Source organism: Chiloscyllium plagiosum, unplaced genomic scaffold (assembly GCF_037043375.1).
Source record: "Chiloscyllium plagiosum isolate Xiang-an unplaced genomic scaffold, Cpla_swu_hap1 HiC_scaffold_23, whole genome shotgun sequence".
In the NCBI taxonomy this organism is placed as follows: domain Eukaryota; kingdom Metazoa; phylum Chordata; class Chondrichthyes; order Orectolobiformes; family Hemiscylliidae; genus Chiloscyllium; species Chiloscyllium plagiosum.
Window position 1 is genome coordinate 6,693,446 of NW_028270161.1, and position 20,868 is coordinate 6,714,313.

The 20,868-nt window shown below is 44.1% G+C and overlaps 1 protein-coding gene across 2 annotated transcripts in view; it reads right to left on the minus strand.

The window, feature by feature from the left end:
- Window positions 1-1,979: 1,979 nt before the first annotated feature.
- LOC122561857 (proline and serine-rich protein 2-like) overlaps window positions 1,980-20,868 on the minus strand; it is a 65,169-nt gene continuing 46,280 nt past the window's right edge. The window contains exons 2-4 of one of the 2 annotated variants that reach the window (XM_043714144.2): window positions 12,153-12,370; window positions 11,401-11,638; window positions 1,980-7,786 (exon numbers count right to left, since the gene is read on the minus strand). In XM_043714144.2, coding sequence (XP_043570079.1) covers window positions 6,831-7,786; window positions 11,401-11,638; window positions 12,153-12,278 — 1,320 coding nt within the window. In that variant the 5' untranslated portion in view covers window positions 12,279-12,370 and the 3' untranslated portion in view covers window positions 1,980-6,830. The remainder of the gene's footprint in view (window positions 7,787-11,400; window positions 11,639-12,152; window positions 12,371-20,868) is intronic. The other variant, XM_087999349.1, reaches the window with a different exon arrangement.

Consider the following 20,868-nt stretch of genomic DNA (forward strand, 5'->3'; position numbering starts at 1 on the left):
GCCCAACAAGTCCACACCGACCCTCAGAAGAGTAACCCACTCTGACTAATGCACCGAACACTATGGGCAATTTAACATGATCAATTCACCTGACCTGCACATCTTTGGACTGCGGAAGCACCTGGAGGAAACCCACGCAGACACGGGGAGAATGTGCAAACTCCACACAGACAGTCGTCCGAGGCTGGAATTGAACCTGGGTCCCTGGTGCTGTGAGGCAGCAGTGCTAACTACTGAGCCTAGATTAGAGTGGTGCTGGAAAAGCACAGCAGGTCAGGCAGCATCCGAGGAGCAGGAAAATTGAAGTTTTGGGCAAAAGCCCTTCATCAGGAATAGAGAGCTTTTGCCCAAAACGTCGATTTTCCTGCTCCTCGGATGCTGCCTGACCTGCTGTGCGTTTCTAGCACCACACTAATCTAGACTCTGGTTTCCAGCATTTGGAGCACTTGTTTTTACCTAACCACTGAGCCGCTGAAGGAAGGGAAAACTGAGAGAATGAGTGACCTTGGGCCAACGTTTCACAGCACCCAGAGGTTATTAGGACAGGTATGGTAATAGCTGGGGAAGCTGGCAAACTGGGGCCCACTTTCTCAGTGGGAATCTCTGTGAGGGTAAACTAATGCAGAGGAAAAGGTTTGACCATTGAGCACTTCTACATTTAGTGTAATTACAGTACTCCTTTCAGAGTGAGTGCTTCTACACTTGGTGTTGATACCCAACCTCAAGACAGCAAGGAATGTGTATCTTCCAACTCTGCAGAAGCACTGATGGACAATGACTAACTACATCCAGTGGGCATTGGACCAAAGTTTGATGAGGCAGCAGTCTGTTCAGGGACTGCACAAAATAGAAATTGTTTCTCCATTTTTAATTGGAAGCAAAATGTCAACCTTCTCCATGGATTTTAGGGATGGACCATAGATGTTAAAAATCACACAACACCAGGCTATAGTCCAACAGGTTTATTTGGAAGTACTAGCTTTCGGAGCACCGCAAGGAGCAGCCCTCCGAAAGCTAGTGCTGCCAATTAAACCTGTTGGACTATAACCTGATGTTGTGTGATTTATAACTTTGTCCACCCCAGTCCAACACCGGCATCTCCACATCATGAACGTTGGCTTAGCCAGCAGTGCCCAATTCCGAACAGCGAATATAAAACTGACATTTTGTTAATGGACTTTGGTCTGTAGATTAATGCCCCTCAACACAGCACCAAAAGAGACCTTGGAGTGCAGGTTCATAGCTCCCTGCAAGTGGAGTCGCAGGTAGATAGGCTAATGAAGGCGGCGTTTGGTATGCTTTCCTTTATTGGTCAGAGTACTGAGTACAGGAGTTGGGAGGTCATGTTGTGGCTGTACAGGACATTGGTTAAGCCACTGTTGGAATATTGCTTGCAATTCTGGTCTCCTTCCTATCGGAAAGATGTTGTGAAACTTGAAAGGGTTCAGAAAAGATTTACGAGGATGTTGCCAGGGTTGGAAGATTTGAGCTATAGGGAGAAGTTGAATAGGCTGGGGCTGTTTTCCCTGGAGCGTCAGAGGCTGAGGGGTGATCGTATAGAAGTTTATAAAATTATGAGGGGCATAGATAGGATAAATAAAGTCTTTTCCCTGGGGTCGGGGAGTCCAGGACTAGAGGGCAAAGGTTTAGGGTGAGAGGGGAAAGATATAAAAGAGACCAAAGGGACAACTTTTTTTACACAGAGGGTGATGTGTGTATGGAATGAGCTGCCAGAGGATATGGTGGAGGCTGGTACAATTGCAATATTTAAGAGGCATTTGGATGGGTATATGAATAGGAAGGGTTTGGAGGGATATGGGCCGGGTGCTGGCAGGTGGGACTAGATTGGGTTGGGATATCTGGTCGGCATGGACAAGTTGGACCGAAGGGTCTGTTTTCGTGCTGTACATCTCTGACTCTATGACTCTAAAAGATAATTTTAACCATGAAAACTCCCCATCGATGCAAGAATCTTTTTCTTTACATTTGTAGTCTTTTAATGTTTACAATAAGAAACACAAGAAATCTCCCACCAATACCCCCACACAACTGTTCCAAAACATTCACAGTGTCTTTAAAAAAAAATTGTCTGACTTGTTTGATAATTGTACTCGAGTGTACACGTATGTGATTTATCAGTGGAACACAAGTGAAGTAATTAGTTTTAAAATGTTTATATTTGCAATGTGCATAAATATCATTTAATATTGGGATGCATTTCAAAATGATCTGTTGAAAAGACAGAAATATATATGCAAATATAATAAAAAAATGTAATAGTTAATTCATGAACAGCCCATCACTGTAGTTTTATTTGGTGCGACGAGCTGAAAGTTAGTAAGCACTTCACATTATGAATATACTGTAACTAGTGACCAGCTCACAATATTCTAGTGTAGGTAATCCACTCCAATGATAGCACACAGCTCTGTATGTTCACCTCAAAATCTTTTAACCAATCAGTCACTCTGCATGCAGCAGAAAACATAGAGGAGGAACCTCATAATGCAGCAAAAAGTAGTCACTGAATGGAAAGACTCAGAATTACTTTGATTTAAACAACAATGTTGTACAATACAAACCAGAATAAGAACAGACATTGTGCCGACAACTTAAGGGCTTGACAGGGTAAATGCTGAGAGAGTGTTTCCCCTCGTGGGAGAGTCTAGGATCAGAGGGCACAGTCTCAGAATAAAGGGACAGCAATTTAAGACTGAGATGAGGAACTCGACAGAGAGCTGTGGGGGCAGAGTCCTTCTGTATAATCGAGGTGGAGATAGATAGATTCTTGATCAGTCAGGAAATCAAGGGTCACAGGAAAAGAGCAGGAAAGTGGACGTGAGGATTGTTGAATCGACCATGATCCTATTGAATAGCAGACCAGGTTCGAGGGGCCGAATAGCCTACTTCTGTTCCTATTTTTTATGGTCCTAATTTCCAAAATGTCTTATTTGGAGGATCATTCTCAGGTACACTGCAACATTCAGTGCAGTGTTAATTGTGAAGCACGTTACCATTGACATGGACAAGTGAGGGCGAGATGTTTTCCTCCTGCAATGGGGGGTTGATTCATTTAAATATTTAGCAACCTTGACATCCCAAATTTAAGACCAACAGTGAGTGGAAATCTGACCAAGTCAAGCAAGACTCCAAAGAGATGGCCAATAGACTTTGAGGTGTGTAACTTGTACTAATGACTCAGAGAGAATGACACATGGTCTAAACCTTCTGCTAGCAAGAAAAATGTGGAAAACATGATTTGAAGTTAATAGTTACAGTAATTGTGAATGGTTCAGTTTATTGTATAGAGATGGCACTGAATAAAGATTTTGACCTGAAGCATCTGTGTAAATTATATAAAATATTCTGTTACAATGCCATTCATACAAATTTACACAAAACATCCCATTTGTACAAAACCTACCAACTGAAGTAATCAAAAAGGAAGGAAAGTCTAAGGGACCAGAGGATAACGATCTTGCTAGAAATTTCCTTTTTGACAATTTTATTTTCAATGTGACCAATTGCCATCACCATGGCAACACTTTGGGAAAGCTTTCCTTCTGTCAGGAACAGTCCCTGAGAAACCAGCAGAAATCCCAATCAATAACTGAAGGGAGGAGGACAGCACCAAACTGCTCTGGGCTCACCTGGTCACAAACTGAGAAGCTTAGAACTGGAGGAAGGCCATTTGGCTTCTTGAACCATTCCATTTGGGTTCAAGTCCCATCTGCTCCAGAGGTGTGTAATAACATCTCTGAACATGTCGATTAGAAAATATCCATTGAACCAGGACTGGTCTGTCATTTCAACTCCTCTTGTCTGAGTGGTGTTCACATCACTTGATCACAGAATCATAGAATCTCTGCAGTGTGGAAACAGGCCATTTGGCCCATCACATCCACACTGACTCTCCGAAGAGCATCCTATCCAGACCCAACCCCTCCCAACCTATCCCTGTAATCCTATCCTACCAAGCCTGCACATCCTGGACATTATGGGCAATTTAACATGGCCAATCCACCTAACCTGAATGGAATAAAAAGTGTATCAGTCTCAGAGCTAGCTCACACATCCTGGCCCATCCCAACCTTCCATACCCTTTTCAGAGAACAAAAGGGTTCCAAAAATGATGACCATCTATCAAACTAAGGAGATACCTATTTGCATCCTGGTTACTCTGTAACTACACTTTTTGATAGTCTGTGAATATCTTTGCCAGAAAATGTCAAACTAACAACTAAGTGTCAATATTTTATTGGATGATGGACTCCCCTGAGTCACTCTTGTAAGAAGCCAACAGAGATAGGGCAGGCTGAATGGCCTTTATCCATACTGTAACTAGTCTGATTCTAATGGCACAGTGTGTAAATCCAGTGGAGTTGTCAAGGCTCGAATTCTTCAGGAAATGGTTGATATTTTGCCAGACAAACATCACAAGCATTTCAAAAAAGTGCAGAGATCTATTTTTAGCTTTTAGGGAATGATGTCTTCATGGGGCATGGAATTGAGAAAGGGCAAGGGGCTAATGATGGACCCCTGGCTCTCTGCTGCATCCACAGTGTAGGGGCAGAAATGAGATACTTCACACAGTCATGATAAAGAGTAAGAGCAGGAACAGGCAGCTCGCTGACTGGGCAGTGAGTGGAGCGTCATCACAGGGATCAGCCACATCAAAGGCTGCAGGATGGATGAGATGGATCGCTAAAACCAAAGAATCCTGACTGCAGCCACACACGATGCCTGTCTAAATATGGTTAACGTTACATCAGAGCTATAAGATGGGCAGAAACCTGAGTGAATAGATTCCAACTGAATTCTGGAAGAGATGCACAACTAGGAAGGTAGAACCTTGAGCACAAAATTGGGTTGGGAAATGGGGCAACGTCGCAGGTGGTGACGTTGTGGCAATTTCTCTGGGACTAGTAATTAAGAAAATGGGTTCTACCATCCAGAAGGACAAGGGCAGCAGATAAGTGGGAACACCACCTCCAGCAAATCCTCCTCCAAGCCACTCACCATCATGACTGGGAAATGTAACAACATTCCTTCAGTGTCGCTGGGTCAAAATCCTTTAACTCCCTTCAATAACAACACTGCCGTGTCTCCCCAGCATAGGGAGTGCAGCAGTTCAAAAAGGCAGCTCACTACCACCTTCTCAAGGGCAACTACGGATGGGCCATAAATGCAAAGAATAGTTAATAACAGGACAGAGAGTTTGAGGGCAATTTGTTTGGTAGAGGCAAGAGCGACAAAGATTATGGAAGGGAGGAGCACAGTGCCTGAGGTTTTCTGAAGTCAGAAGTCACACGACACCAGGTTATTATCCGACAGGTTTATGTGGAGCCACAAGTTTTCAGAACGCTGCTCCTTCATCAGGTGACTTAAAATAAGCCTGTTGGACTATAACCTGGTGTCATGTGACCTCTGACTTTGTCCACCCCAGTCCAACACCAGCACCTCCACATCAGAGGTTCTGAGAAGCACTCACAACATTAGTAAGGTTTAAATAACTCTTTTATAGTCTGTGTAAATTGCACTTTCTTGATTTGCATGTGTAGCCTTGCTAGAGCTCACAGCTTGATAGATTACCAGAGCTTGGAGAGAGATTCTGTTCTCTGTCATTAAGGATGTTATTGGAACAGGGGAAATTGTTGATGGGCATTGTGTTTTCATTTGCTGAAAAGCACTTTGACCAAAAGAAAAACACATCCCTTACTTTCCTTCCCCTTTATGTGATTTAAAATTGTACTTTGTTCATAAATCTACTGTTTCCGATTGCAACAACTTTATGAACAGAATCATATCGTCCAACAAATAATAAAGGTTAATGTATTACTTAAAATGAGATTGTGGCTCTTTATAACATAGATGTTAAGACATATGTAATACAAATAAAAATGGTGTTGTCTTTCCTTAAAGATAAGTTCCACTTTTGAACCTTCCTTTGGGTTAGTAAGCAGTTAGTCCACTTCTGACACTACCAGATTTGACTCAGTTTTTTTAGCATCCCTTTTCAGAATCCTGAGTTCTTTATTTTAGTGTTTAACTCAAGAGAGACTGGTTTGCTGCTGTCACTTTGACAGTTTTTTTTCACAAGTAGATAGCCTGGAAGTTGGCAGTTGGGGGAGCTGTTTGGTGTAGGGACATTACTCTGTTGGCATTTTTGAGCTTAGATCAGTACAGTCTAGTAGATAAGGTCCACGCTTTAACAGCACAGGAGTCAAATAAACAAATATATTCTCTAAATGTGATTTGTAGAGTATTTCACTCTGCTTCACATAAACAGAGTATTTAGCAACTTGTCACTGGGTTATAGCTGCACTGTGACAGGAGTATATTGGGCAAATAGCCAAGTCCACTCCTTATAATTCATGATTTGGTGAGTTACATCTTATTGGTGAGGTTTATGACATTGAAGATGGTCTGAAGCTTAGGTGATTCATCTTCCTGCAGCTGAGATAGCCCAAGGTTCACCAATACTTCCAATTTAGGTCCATTTGGAACATTGCACAGTGCTCGAAACAAGCTCAAAGAGATGAGAATCACATATACAATGACCCAAATTTGATCCATTCTGGCCAATAATGTCATCTCCACTGAATTAAAAAAAAGAGAGAGATCAGTGAAGATCTGCTTCAGTTTGCAGGCTCTCTGGTCAACGTGTCATTCTGATCACTCAACAATAAGTCAGCCATCATTAGTCAAAGGCTAGCACTTTAAAGAAATCCTTTTGGTTATATTTAAAGGCAGCATGGAAGCAGGTTCGTCTTCCTTGCTCTTGAACAAAAGGCATCATAAAATGTCCCTGAAAAGCGATCATCAAGTTTTCATTGAATGTCATTGCTCCTCAGTAAGCCCAATTTCCGTAAAGCTTCTTTGCGGGAATCGTTTGTTGCTCCGCGGCCTGAGAACTGGACTGTTATTCCTTGAGACCTGAACCCAGTTGGTCTTTGAATGGACCTTGACCTGTGGATTTCAGAAGTAGATATTAAGGGACCGAGATGAGGAATCTCTTTTGTTTCAGGCTTGGAGACCGGAGCTTTCACAGCTGGGGTGATGGGATTGGTCACAGGGGCACCGTTGGACACAGGCTGGACCTTCATTGACTGAGACAGAGCTGGATTCCTGGTCTTTGGCTTGAAGCCACTGGGATTATCCAACTCAGACTCATCCAATTCTTTGACCAGCCCCAGTTTGTTCGGGGACTCACCCCTCGCTTGGTTTGCCACCACCTCATTGAATGACAAGCTCCTCCTTGGGCCGTTGAGTTTATCTTTCTGCTGCCTTTCATCAGATTCAACAGCAAGAAGGCTTGCCCCACCCAGATTGGCCAACACTTGGGCTTTGCGCTCTTGAACTTTGACAGCTGCTTTGGTGATGGTGTTGTTGTATTCCTTGTTTGCCATAGAAATGCTGATGTTGGACGGGAACCTTTGCAGCTTCACATTTTTGTACTGAAACTCATGACTCTCGGTCGGGGAGATCGAGTCTGGCTGATCGCTCTCAGATGTGGACCACTTCCTCTCTTTTGGCGACAAAGGCGATGTGACCCCATTCCCGACCTTTTTCTCTGCAATCTTCTGTGCGATGACCATCGGAGTTGGCACTGATCCGGGCGGCTTTGTCTGGCTCCAAGAGACTCTGGCTGACTCTATTTCCGATTCTGGTAAAGTTCTCTCAAAGCTCCTTTGCTTTCTAACCTGTGCCATAGGGGGGTCGGCAGGTGGACTCTCTGGCTTTGTCAGAACCTCCTCTTTCCGCAGCACACCACTGTCTTTGTCCACTAGAAAGAAAGAAAGAAACACGTTTTTGACTTGTTGGAAATGCCTTTCTTTTCACAAGTTAACATTGTCACAACTTTTATTCCCATACGTGGATTGATGGTGACTCCAATTATTGTCAATGGGAGGAGGAAATAAATTATTGCCATAATAAAATCACTCTCATTTTAATCATTGGATAAATGAAAGTACGTAGAGACCTTCACTGTTTTTCTTTTATTTTTCTCCTTTTTTTAGGTGGAACTGTGAATTGAGGTTAGAGTTAGTTGAGCTTTGAAAACCGTGTTTTTTAAAAAAGAAAACAAATGTAAATGTATATGTTTGCTGTTGGTGACTGGCCTGGAAGACAGTGCATCTTAATTACTGAGGAACAATGTTCCCAATAAGGAAAAGTGTAGTTTAGCATCAAGTGCTGCTCTGCTCTGGGATGGCGTCTGGTTGGATGTTCAGTTGGTCAGTCAAGGGATGGCCAACGCTAACCAGCCAACCGCAGAAAAAGGAGGGAGAGAGTTGGTTCTGACTGCCTTCGGCAGCTGGAAAACGATTTTGAAAGCTTTACAACTAGCTGCTCTGTGTTACTTGTCTCTCTCTCTCATCCAGTTAGGCAATTGTTGAATGTTCTGAGAAAAGAATCCCAGTCTGTAAGAAATAAGTAAATACTTCTGTTACCTACTGAAACAGTTTGCATTCACCAGTGATGATAAAATTAGATGTACAGTTATGTACCTATGGACAATTCATTATCCAAGAATTGAAAAAGCAAATTACAATTTTTTTTTCTCTTTGTAATTTATCTCTTAACTGTTTCTGTCTGTCAGTTTGTGTGACTGAGGATTATGATCAAAGAAGATTAAGTTTAAAGTATATTTACTGGACGACCTTGCCATTTAGATTTGTTGCACTAATGCTATAGTATTAATAAATCTATTTTTTTTGTTTAAATTATAAGCTTTGTGTCCAAGAACTGTTATTCATAAATTCTGATTAGGGACAATTGTGCATGGTGGCTCAGTGGTTAGCACTACTGCCTCACGGCACCAGGATCTGGGTTCGATTCCCGCCACAGGCGACTGTCTGTGTGGAGTTTGCACATTCTCCCCATGTATGTGCAGGTTTCCTCCAGGTGCTCCAGTTTCCTCCCACAGTCCAAAGATGTGCAGGTTAGGTGAATTGGCCACGCTAAATTGCCCATAGAGTTCAGGGATGTGTAGGTTAGGTTTATTATTCTGGGGTAAATGTAGAGGAATGGGTCTGGGCCGGTTTCTCTTCGGAGGGTTGGTGTGGACTTGTTGGGCCGAAGGGCCTGTTTCCACACTGTAGGGATTCTATTCTATTCTATATCAAATCCAGTGATTGTGAGGCTGATTTGCTATCCCTGTGCCATAACAGTGACATGAACGGGTTGACCATGTAATTGCTCGACTTATAACCCTGGGAGTTATTGGTAATTTTTTTCTTCATTAGTGCGACATGGCTGATGCTGGCTGGACCAACATTTATTGCCTGTCCCTAGTTGCTCCTTCAGCAGGTGGGGATCAGCTGCCTTCTAGACCTCTGCAGTCCATGTGGTGTGGGTTGACCACAGGAGAGAATATCGTTAGGGAGAGAATTCCAGGATTTTGACCCAGCGACTGTGAAGGAACGGCGATATATTTCCAAGTCAGGATGGTGAATGGCCTAGAGGGAAACTTGCAGGGGGTGATGTTCTCATGTATCTGCTGCCCTTGTCCTACCAGATTAAATGGTCCTGAGTTTGGAAGGTGCTGTTTGAGGATCTTTGGTGAATTTCTGCAGTGCATCTTGTAGTTAATACACACTGCCGCTACTGAGTGTTGGTGGTGGAGGGATGTGATGCCAATCAAGTGGGCTGCTTTGTCCTGGATGGTGTCAAGCTTCATAAGTGTTAGAACATAGAACATTATAGCACAGTACAGGCCCTTTGGCCCTTGATGTTGCACTAACCTGTGAAACCAATCTGAAGCCCATCTCACCTACACTATTCCATTCTCATCCACATGTTTATCCAATGAGCATTTAAATGGCCATCCAGGCAAGTGGGGAGTATTTCATCACACTCCTGACTTGTGCCTTGTAGATGGTGGACAGGCTTTGAGGAGTCAAGAGGTGAGTTACTCGCTGTGTTCCTAGCTTCTGAACTGTTCTTGTAGTTACTGCATTTATATGGTGAATCTATTTCAGTTTCTGATCAATGGTAACCCCTACGATGTTTGTAGTGGTGGATTCAGTGATAATTCCATTGAATGTCATGCAGTGGTGATTAGACTGTCTCTTATTGGAGATGATCTTTGTCTGCTATTTACATAATGTGAGTATTACATGCCACGTTTCAGCCCAAGCCTGAATATTGTCCAGGTCTGGCTGCATTTGGACGTGGACTCCAGTATCTGAGGAGTTGTGAGTGGTGCTGAACATTGTTTGCTGATGGTTGCACATTCTCACTGTTTGAAGTGGCTGGAGAGGTTGATAACCAAGGACCCGGCGTTAAGGTAAATGGAAAAAGAACCAGGAGACAACCTAAGGAAATATTTTGCATAGGATTTGAAACTCATTGCTTCATAAGACGGTGGATACAATTTAATAATAGCCTACAAAATAGGAATTGGATAAATAATTGGATTGTAGGGATGGAGTCAGAAATGGGGCAACCTGAATTGCTCTTTGAAAGAGCTAGTTCATGCTCGATGGACTGAATGGCCTCCTGCTGTGATGTAATCATCCAGTGACTATACTCAGGGACCTGATCAGGATTGAGAACTCGTGATATAAAGGATTAACTGTGTATTGCAAGGTACAACAATGCTCCATTGTGTTGCATCACTGGATTATATACATAATCATACTTAATATAATGAAGAAAATTGTTCCCATTTATTTTTCTTTAACAGCCTGGTAGAAGAGGCAAGTTTCACAGCAAAAGAACAGTGCAGTTGAACAGAGTAAGAGAAAGCAAGTTAAATCAGGAAGGACTGGTTGGCTGGCATTAATTTGACGAACTGTATTCAAGAGATGACTAAATATAGCATTTGGGGTGAATGGGATCAAAGGTTCTGGTGAGAAAGCAGGATTGGGCTATTGAGTTGGATGATCAGCCATGATCGTGATGTAATGTAATGGGCGGCATGGTGGCACAGTGGTTAGCACTGCTGCCTCACAGCGCCAGAGACCCGGGTTCAATTCCCGCCTCAGGCGACTGACTGTGTGGAGTTTGCACATTGTCCCCGTGTCTGCGTGGGTTTCCTCCGGGTGCTCCGGTTTCCTCCCACAGTCCAAAGATGTGCAGGTCAGGTGAATTGGCTATGCTAAATTACCCGTAGTGTTAGGTAAGGGGTACACGTAGGGGTATGGGTGGGTTGCGCTTCAGCAGGGCGGTGTGGACTTGTTGGGCCGAAGGGCCTGTTTCCACACTGTAAGTAATCTAATCTAATCTAATGGTAGAGCAGGCTCAAAGGGCCGAATGGCCTCCTCCGGCTCCTATCTTCTATGTTTATTTATTTCTATATGAAGGGAACTCTATAGTTTTGTAACAAAATGAGACATTGATTTGAACCCAGAATAGATGGAGGGAAAAGCAAGGTAGTGTGGCCACTTAACATACCTGGAAGGACATTGTCATATTTAGGAATACATTTTGTTGTCGGAGATTGGGTCGCTACTAAGTCAATGATTTCTTCAGTTCCTGGGATGGTCTGTATTGGTGTGGCCAGATCTTCACTTTTTACACTGCACACAGAGTAACCTTCCTCCAAATCATCGTTCAGCGAATCCAGAGTTGTCTCAAAGAACAGAATACATTCCTTTTCCTCGTGAGACATATAGCTCATGAAGTCATCATCCTGCAGATAAAGTCCAATGGGTAGTCAAAAAAAAAATGCAGGAAAATCAAATGGTAAAAGAAACGTACACAGCAGAGAGATAAAGTCTTCAAGGCTGAGGTATAGACTTTCACTCAGTAAGGGAATTGAGCTGTGGGGAAAATGCAGGAGAATGGAGCTGATGGCGGTCAGATCAGGCACAGTCCCATTCAATGGCGGGGCACACTTGATGGACTGAATGGCCTACTTCAGCATGTGTCTCTTATGGCCCTTGAATATTTCAAAAGTGACCCTTTGGCAGAACCAGCGAGAACTGTACGTACTCCTTGAATATAATTTTCACTTTGTAACATTACACGACAGTGACTACATTTCAGGATTACTTTATTGACTGCAAATTGCCTGAGAAGGTTAAACCAGCATCAGTCCCCTCTGAGAGAGCAGCCCATGGTCTGGTAGGACTATGGTGACTTCTTACTAGCCCAGTGGCTTTACCACTACACCACCATCTCCCTGGTCAGACTGTGGCACTTACCAGATTGGAGTTTCTGGACCTGGAACCAAAGCCACTGTCACCACTTCCCATTCTTCCCACACTCTGAAGCTTGTTCCTAGGCGTAACGTCAAAGTCCATCTCAGAATACCTCGACTCTACTGGCATTTCTGGTCTACTCCAGCAACAGAAGGAATTTTATGTTGAATGTTAGTATCAATGTGTATCCCTGCTTTTCCTTCCAAAGGAATCGATGTTTCCTGCAGGGAGTGAAACAAGAGTTCTGAAGTAAAAACTCTCAGCTCACAATATCAGGAGGTGATACGTCTGAAAAGATTTCGTTATAAGCTTCCCTCACTCTTTGACACAATATTATTGGCACGTAGGACATAGGAGCAGGAATAGGCTATTTGGTCCTACAAGCCCACTCTGCCATTCAATAAGATCATGGCCATAACTCCACTTGTCTGTCCATACCCATCGCTGCCTTCGCCTGCTGTAACACGGCACTCCCTAATGCCAGATAGATCAGAAGATACTCTAAAACAGAGGTGGTCAACCTAGAGTTAATTGAAGTGTATCGAGACAAATACAGGGAGTTCGGTGGCTCAGTGGTTAGCACTGCTGCCTCACAACGCTGGGGACCTGGGTTCAATTCCACCCTCGGGCAACTGTCTGTGTGGAGTTTGCACATTCTCCCCGTGCCTGCGTGGGTTTCCAAAATGTGCAGGTTAGGATGGATTGGCCATGCTAAAGACCTGGTCCCTCTGTAAAAATACATATGGCTTCTAGCAAGTGTAAATGACCCAGTTTCTGAGTTTGACTTACTTGGTTGTTATTATGAGTTGAAGAGAGTGGTGCTGGAAAAGCACAGCAGGTCAGGCAGCATCCGAGGAGCAGGAGAGTCGACATTTCGGGCATAAGCCCTTCATCAAGACCTGCCCGAAACGTCGATTCTCCTGCTCCTCGGATGCTGCCTGACCTGCTGTGCCTTTCCAGTGCCACACATTTTGACTCTGATCTCCAGCATCTGCAGTCCTCACTTTCTCCTTGGTTGTTATTGTAGCTATTGTGACAGTCAGGATTATTGACCGTGTGCTGCCCGACTGTAGAAACTCCTCTAACGGTTGGCAGTTTGTTTTGAGTTTGACGGGAACAGGATGGTTGTATCAGGTCTGTAAGGATGTTTAGCACCTGGTCAGATTTTTGCTGCAATGATGGATCTCCACCATCTTTGTATCTCCAAGGCTAGGAATACAGCAGCGGGTATTACACTTCATGACTCCCCAAAGCCTGTCCACCGTCTACAAGGTGTGGTACTGGAAAAGGTACAGTAGGTCAGGCAGCAGTTGAGGAGCAAGAAAGTCGACGTTTTGGGCAAGACCTGATGAAGGGTCCAGCCTGAAATGTTGACTCTCTTGCTCCCCTGATGCTGCCTGACCTGCTGTGCTTTTCCAGCACCACACTTTCCTGACTCGGACTCCTCCAGCATCTGCAGTCCCCACTATCTCCAACCATCTACAAGGCACTAGTCAGGAGTGTGATGGAATACCCCCCACATGCCTGGATGGGGGCAGCTCCAACAACACTCAAGAAGCTTAGCACCATCCAGGGCATAGCAGCCCACTTGATTGGCACCACATCCACAAACACCCATTCCCTCCACCACCGACACTCAGTAGCAGCAGTGTGTACTATCTACAAGATGCACTGCAGTAATTCACCAAAGATCCTCAGACAGCATCTTCCAAACCCATGACCACTTCCATCTAGAGCAGCAGGTAGATGGGAACATCACCACCTGCAATTCCCCTCCAAGCCACCTACTTCCTGACTTGGAAATATATCGCTGTTCCTGTCACTGGGTCAAAATCCTGGAATTCCCTCCCTAAGGGTCTACCTACAGCACATGGACTGCAGTGGTTCAAGAAGGCAGCTCACCCCCCACCTTCTCAAGGGGCAACTAAGGACGAGCAATAAATGCTGGGCCCAGCCAGACACGCCCACATTCCTAAAAAAACAGTTGGAATTGTCCTTTAGTCTCTTTATTAAAAGAGACCATTCAGCCCATTATGTCCATGCTAACCAAGAAAGAGCTCTGCTGCTTTATTTTGCTTTGCCACTTCCCAGCTCTCAGTACTTCTGTCAATTCATCTGGATAGCCAAGTGTTTTTTTTTAAAATGTGATCTGGGTTTTTTGCCTTTTCAATTGAAAGCTTCACCAAGCCTGCAAATCTCAACAACTTTACAGTGATTACTTGTTAAACCAATGACATCATTTCCAGTCAAGGCCAGGCAAGAAAATGACAAGGTCAGATCCCAAACATTGTTTCCTACTTTCAGCGTTGAGGAACAAGATATATTTATAACATGCCAAGACAAACTGAGGTGACCACAAACATCTGGAGTTATTTCGTATTGGTTTGACAGCGCAATGTTTTGTCTCAACCAGCTGCCCAGTTCCCGATCTGCTATAGCTTGGTTCTAATCCCTTCCGTTCACTGTTGCAGAGGGACAGAAAGCACCATTTACACAGTTAGAGGAAAGGACATCAGTGCCACTGTAACAGCATAACATTTAACATAGGAGCAGAATTGGGCCATTTGGTCCATCGAGTCTACACTGTCATTCAGTCATGGCTGATGTGTTCCTCAACCCCATTCTCCTGCCTTCTCCCCAAAATCTCTGATCTCCTTACTAATTGTGAACCTATCTATCTCTATCTTAAATACATTCAAGAATTTACCCTCTACAGCAATGAGTTCCACAGATTCACCACCCTCTGGTTGATGAAATTCCTCCTCATCTCAGTTCGAAAGGGTCATCCCTTCACTCTGAGGCTGTGCCCTCGGGTCCTAGTCTTTCCTACTAGTGGAAACATCTTCTCCTTGTCTACTGTATTCAGACCTCTCAGTATTCTGTAGGTTTCAATCAGATCCCCCCCCATCATCCTTCCAAACTCCATCGAGTACAAACCCAGAGTCCTCAATCGCTCCTCATATCACAAGCTCTTCATAGCTGTTGGTAGATTTAGCCTTGTTTGACTTGTTATTCTTCAGTATTGTTCAGTCTTTGATGAATCCAGCTCCTCTCTCATCCAAATACATGGATAGGAAGGATATGGGCCAAGTGCAGGGAAATGGGGTTAGCGTGGATGGACATTTTGGTCGGCATGGACCAGTTTGGGCTGAAGGGCCTGTCTCCAAGCTGTATTGAATTGAATTGTACTTATTGTCACATGTTCCAAGGCATAGTGAAAAGCTTTGTCTTGTGAGCAATACAGATCAGACGGTTAAGTAGTACAGATAGTAAGTAATAGGTAAACAGCAGCAAAACCAAAAACACAGGTACAGTTGAATGTTAAGAGTTTGAGAGTCCATTCAGTATTCTAACAACAGTAGGATAGAAACTGTTTCAAAACCGGCTGGTGCGTGTGTTCAGGCTTCTGTACCTTCTCCCCAATGGTAGAGGTTGTAGAAAAACATTGCCAGGGTGGGATGGATCTTTGAGAATGCTGGCGGTCTTTCCTTGACAGCGGGGCCTGGTAGATGGATCCTGTAGATGGGAGGTTGGTCTTTGTGATTGCCTGGGCCGAGTTCACCACTCTCTGTAACCGTCTTCTATCTTGAATAGTACAGTTGCTACCCAGGTAGTGATACATCCAGACAGAATGCTCTCAAAGTCGCACCTATAAAAGTTGGCAAGGGTATTCACCATCATGCCAAATTTCCTCAGCTACCTGAGGAAGAAGAGACACTGTTGGGCCTTTGTAACCAGTGCGTCCACATGAAGAGTCCAAGAAAACTTGTTGTGGATGTCCACTCCTAAGAGCTTGACACTCTCCACTCATTCCATCTCTGTGCTGTTAATGTGTAGGGGGCATGAATAACAGCCCACTGAAAGTCAATAATGAGTTCCTTGGTTTTGCCAGCAGTGAGAGCTAGGTTGTTCTCAGTGCACCATTTTTTCAGGTCTTCCACCTCCCATCTGTAGTCTGTTTCGTCGCCATCTGAGATTTAACAGACTATGGTGGCATCATCAGCGAACTTGTAAATGGCATTAGTCTGGTATTTGGCGACATAGTCATATGTATACAGTGAGTACAGTAGGGTCTGAGTACGTATCCCTGGGGGGGCTCTAGTGTTGAGTGTTAGTAAGGGTGAAATATTGTCCCCAGTCTTCATTGATTGTGGCCTGTGGGTCAGGAAACTGAGGATCCAGTTGCAGAGAGTGGGGTTTGGTCCGAGAACACTAGGTTTAATAATCAGTCTCGAAGGGATAATAATGTTGAAGGCTGAACAGGATTCTTACATAGCTGTTCTTGCTGTCAAGGTGTTCGAGGGAGGAGTGAAGGGCACATGATATGGCATCTGATGTGGATCTGTTGGTCCGATAGGCAAATTGGAGTGGGTGAAGAGTAGTGGGGAGGCTGGAGTTGATTAATGCCATGACCAGCCTTTCAAAGCATTTCATGACCACCCAAGTTAGGGTCACTGGGGCGGTAGTGATTGAGACATGCTGCATGAGCCTTTTTAGGCACTGGGATGATGTTGGCCTGCTCGAAACAGACAGGGACAGTGGCCTGCTGCAGGGAGAGGTTGAAGATGTCTGAGAAGACCTCTGCCAGTTGATCTGCACATGCTCCGAGTGCACGGCCTGGTACTCCGTCTGGTCCCATTGCTTTCCTTGGATTCACATGAAGGAAAACTGATCTGTCCTCTGATGCAGTGACTGTTGGGATAGGTTCGTCAGGACTTGTCAGAATAGGTGTTACCACTCTGCCGAAATTCTGCTCAAAGTGCGCATAGAAGGTGTTGAGATGATCCGGGAGGGAAATGTCATCAACTGCTGTCTTGCACTGTCTCTTTTTAGAACCTGTGATGTCAGACTCCATGACTCTGCAGTTGATCAATGGCAAAAGTGAGGACTGTATGATGTGTGTTTCCCAATTAAGGGCTTTTGCCCGAAATGTCGATTTTCCTGCTCCTTGAATGCTGTGCTTTTCCAGCATCACTCTGATCTAGATGTTGATCAATGGAGCACTTCTCATGGCAAGTGAAATTCCAAGGGCCAAGCCACAGAAGGTGCAGTTCTTGCTGTGGGTCAGTGAGTCGTAGTGTGCTGTTGGTGTCACTTTGCGTTGCAAACCTGCATCCAGCCACCTGAACTAACCAACCCTCACTGGGGATGTTAACATCAGTGGGAGCTGGTATCGCAACATTACTGAGTTTAATACTTATCACCATCAATCTGGACACTGGGCTATGATGCTTCAATGATTCTTACATGTCAACACTAAACTGTCAAGGTGGCACAGTTCAGTTGGAGTTTTATGTGGTCACCATATTATAGGAAAGATGTGAACACATTGGAGAATGTGCAGGAGAAATTTACAAGAGAAATGAGAAACTTCAGTGATGAGTACAGACTGATTAAACTGAGACTGTTCTCCTCTGAGAGAAGGTGGTTGAGAGAAGACTTGATTGAGGTTTCAAAACCATGAGCGGGCTGAATCGAGTAGATGGGAAGAGGTTGTTCCCACATGTAAAATGAATAAGGAGGAGAGGGCAATAATTTAAAATAAACAAAGCGAGGTTAATGTGAGGATAATCCTTTTCACCCAGCAAGTAATTAGGGTGTGGAATGCGCTGCCTGGAAATGTAGGAGAAGCAGATTCATTAGGGGTACTCAACGGGGGCACTACAGCGTTACTGGTGTGCAGGGAAGTGGAGAAAAGGCAGGAGGTTAGCACTAGGGAATAGAATCAGTGCAGGTATGATGGGCTGAATGGCCTCCTCCTGTACAGTAACAATTCTGTAGTCCACACAACAAACTGGGGAAGGGGACCCTGTAGGATTTAAGAATATTGATACCAGTAAGTGCATGTTTTGTGTGTGTGTGTGTGTGTGTGTGTGTGTGAGAGAGAGAGAGAGAGAGAGAGAGTGAGAGAGTGTGTGTGTGTGTGTGAGAGAGAGAGAGAGAGAGAGAGAGAGTGTGTCTGTGTGTGTGAGAGAGAGAGAGAGTATGTGTGTGAGTGAGAGTGAATGTGTGTGTCTGTGTGAGTGAGTGTGTGTGTGAGAGTGGGAGAGAGAGAGAGAGAGAGAGAGAGTGAGTGAGAGTGAGAGTGTGTGTGTGTGTGTGTGTGTGTGTATATATGAGAGAGAGAGAGAGAGTATGTGTGTGTGTCTCTCTCTCTCCTCAGAGGTCCAAACATAGTTATTGTCAGAAAATTATAGGAAACTGAACAATTTTTACACATGAGTCATAAGTTCATCAGCAGGTTGTGGAGGTTTGTCCAGGATTTTAAGCAAACAGCACATCTGACTATCCAGCAAAACAATGTCACAAAATTGTTTCAGTAAATAAAGACAGAATGTCAAAATTATTTTGAAACTCCAAGAACTCTCAATTGTACAACTGTATATGTGTGTGTTTAATAACGTACTCTTTCACAGGATGTGGCTGACAGAGACAAGGTCAGAATTTGTTGACCATTCCGAATCGCCCTTGAAATGAATGGCTCGCTCGTCCAATTCACAGGGAAGTTCAGAGTCAGCCATATTGCTGTGGGTCTGGAGTCACATGTAGGTCAGACCGGGTAAGGATGGCAGATTTCCTTCCCTAAAGAATATTAGTGAACCAGGTGAATTTTTGTAACAATCGATAATAGTTTCATGGTTACTTGAACTGGACCTGAAATGTTAACTCTGATTTCTCTTCAGAGATGCTGCCGAAACTGCTGAGCTTTTCCAGCAATTTCTGTTTTTGTTTCAGATGCTAGTTTCATGGTCACATCACTGAGTCTAGCTTTGTGTTCTTGATTTATTAACCACATTTAACTCCCACCAGCTGCTCATGAACCTATGACCCCAGAACATTAGCCCTCGTGCCTGGACTACAACGTTTTCAGTCTAACATATCCCTCCACTACAAACATAGCTGCCTGTTTAAAAGAACAACAAACATTTAAAAGCAGCTACTTAATTATTTAAAACAAAAGCAGAAATTGCAGGAGAACAGTAGGTCTTGCAGCATCTGTGGGAGTGAGAAAGCAGAGATCATGTTTCGGGTCCAGTGACCCTTCTTCAGAATTTAATTATTTGGTTGACTTACGCAGCAAGTGCTGTGTTTTGTTTACTCTCCACGAGCACGGAGACTGTCGAGATATACAGGTGGTATTGCGCATGGCCCTTCTATAGCACTGGGCATTAATTCAGAAGCACTGCAGTATTGCTGTACAAACCCTGTTGATTGTGTTGAGGTGATGTCCCTGTCCACAAAGGTAGCTGAACCGTCACCAGTGATGATCAATTATGGAATGCATTATGTCAGGTGCTTAGCTACCTATTCCCGCTGCCCAGAATGGCCAAGTCGCTGGGTTGTAAAAGCAAGACGTGGAGGTGCTGGTGGCGGACAAGGTCAGAAGTCACACGCGACACCAGGTTCAAGTCCAACAGGTTTATTCAAAATCACAAGCAATCAGACTGAGAAGGGGCAGCGCTCCGAAAGCTTGTGATTTCAAATAAACCTGCTGGACTGCAACCTGATGTCATGTGGCTTCTGACCTTGTGTAAAAAACAAGGGTTGAGGTGCACTCTTAAAAAAATAAATGAAGCTCATTCACTGTTGACATAATCTTTCTCTGTCATGTCTTGCAGAGACAATGGAAGGCTGATAATGTACTTGAATTCCAGGTGATGCACTGAGGTTGCTAAGGAGTGAAAATAAACACAACCCATAACACCATGTGTTCAATCCATAATAGTTCTGCATTATTCATTCTTAATGCATCTCACGTTGTGACAATACACACCTATGAGTTAGCTGAGCACTGTTTATGTAGCTGGGTGTCAGGGCCAAAAAAGAACCTTTACTGTCACTCATGTCTTGATGCAATGCGAAACGATGTCATAATTCTGAATCACACATTATTGGGAAGAGCAGAACTATTTTTTCGTTCGTGCACTGCTAAAGATCCCCAGACAGCACCTTTCGTACTCACAACAAGGGCAGCAGATACATGGGAACACCACCCCGACAAGTTCCCCTCCAAGCCACTCACCATCCTGACTTGGAAATACATCGGCTTTCCTTTCCTCTGCCCGTACTGCAGTTGTCACCTGCAGGATAGTTGGAGTTGGCTGGATACTCATTGAATAACAACCTGAAGCAAGAAATCAATTTTATCTTTCCTTTACTGAACGTGAGGGTACTGACGACGATTGTATTGCTCCCGTCAACATCATTGTGTTGGTCAAATGGAGGCCATTCAGCCTACCATGTCTGGACTAGCTCGATGAAAGAGCAATTCATCCAAAGACACTCACTACCTCTTCCATGCAAACCTGCAATTTTTTCTTCTTCAGACTGTTATACAACATCAATCCTTATCTAGTACCCAGCATCCAATTCACAATTGAATCTGCCTTTGCCATAGTTTCAGATGGTGAACTCCAGATGCTAACCAATCACTGCATCAAGAAGACTTTCCTCATGTCATCTTTGATGCTTTTGCCACATGATGTCCCCTGGTCCTAGATCCTTCCACCAATGGGAACAGTTTCTCTCAGTAGATGTTTGGTCCTGATCCCTCATGGTATTGACCAGCATGAGTATATTCTCGCTTTTCCAACGTGAACAACCTTTCAGTCACCAACCCTTGCAATGACAGATCTTCCTAAGCCTCAGACCCTGCTCTGCACCCTCTCCAAAACATACACATCCCTCCTACAGAGTGATGCTCAAAATCAGACACAAC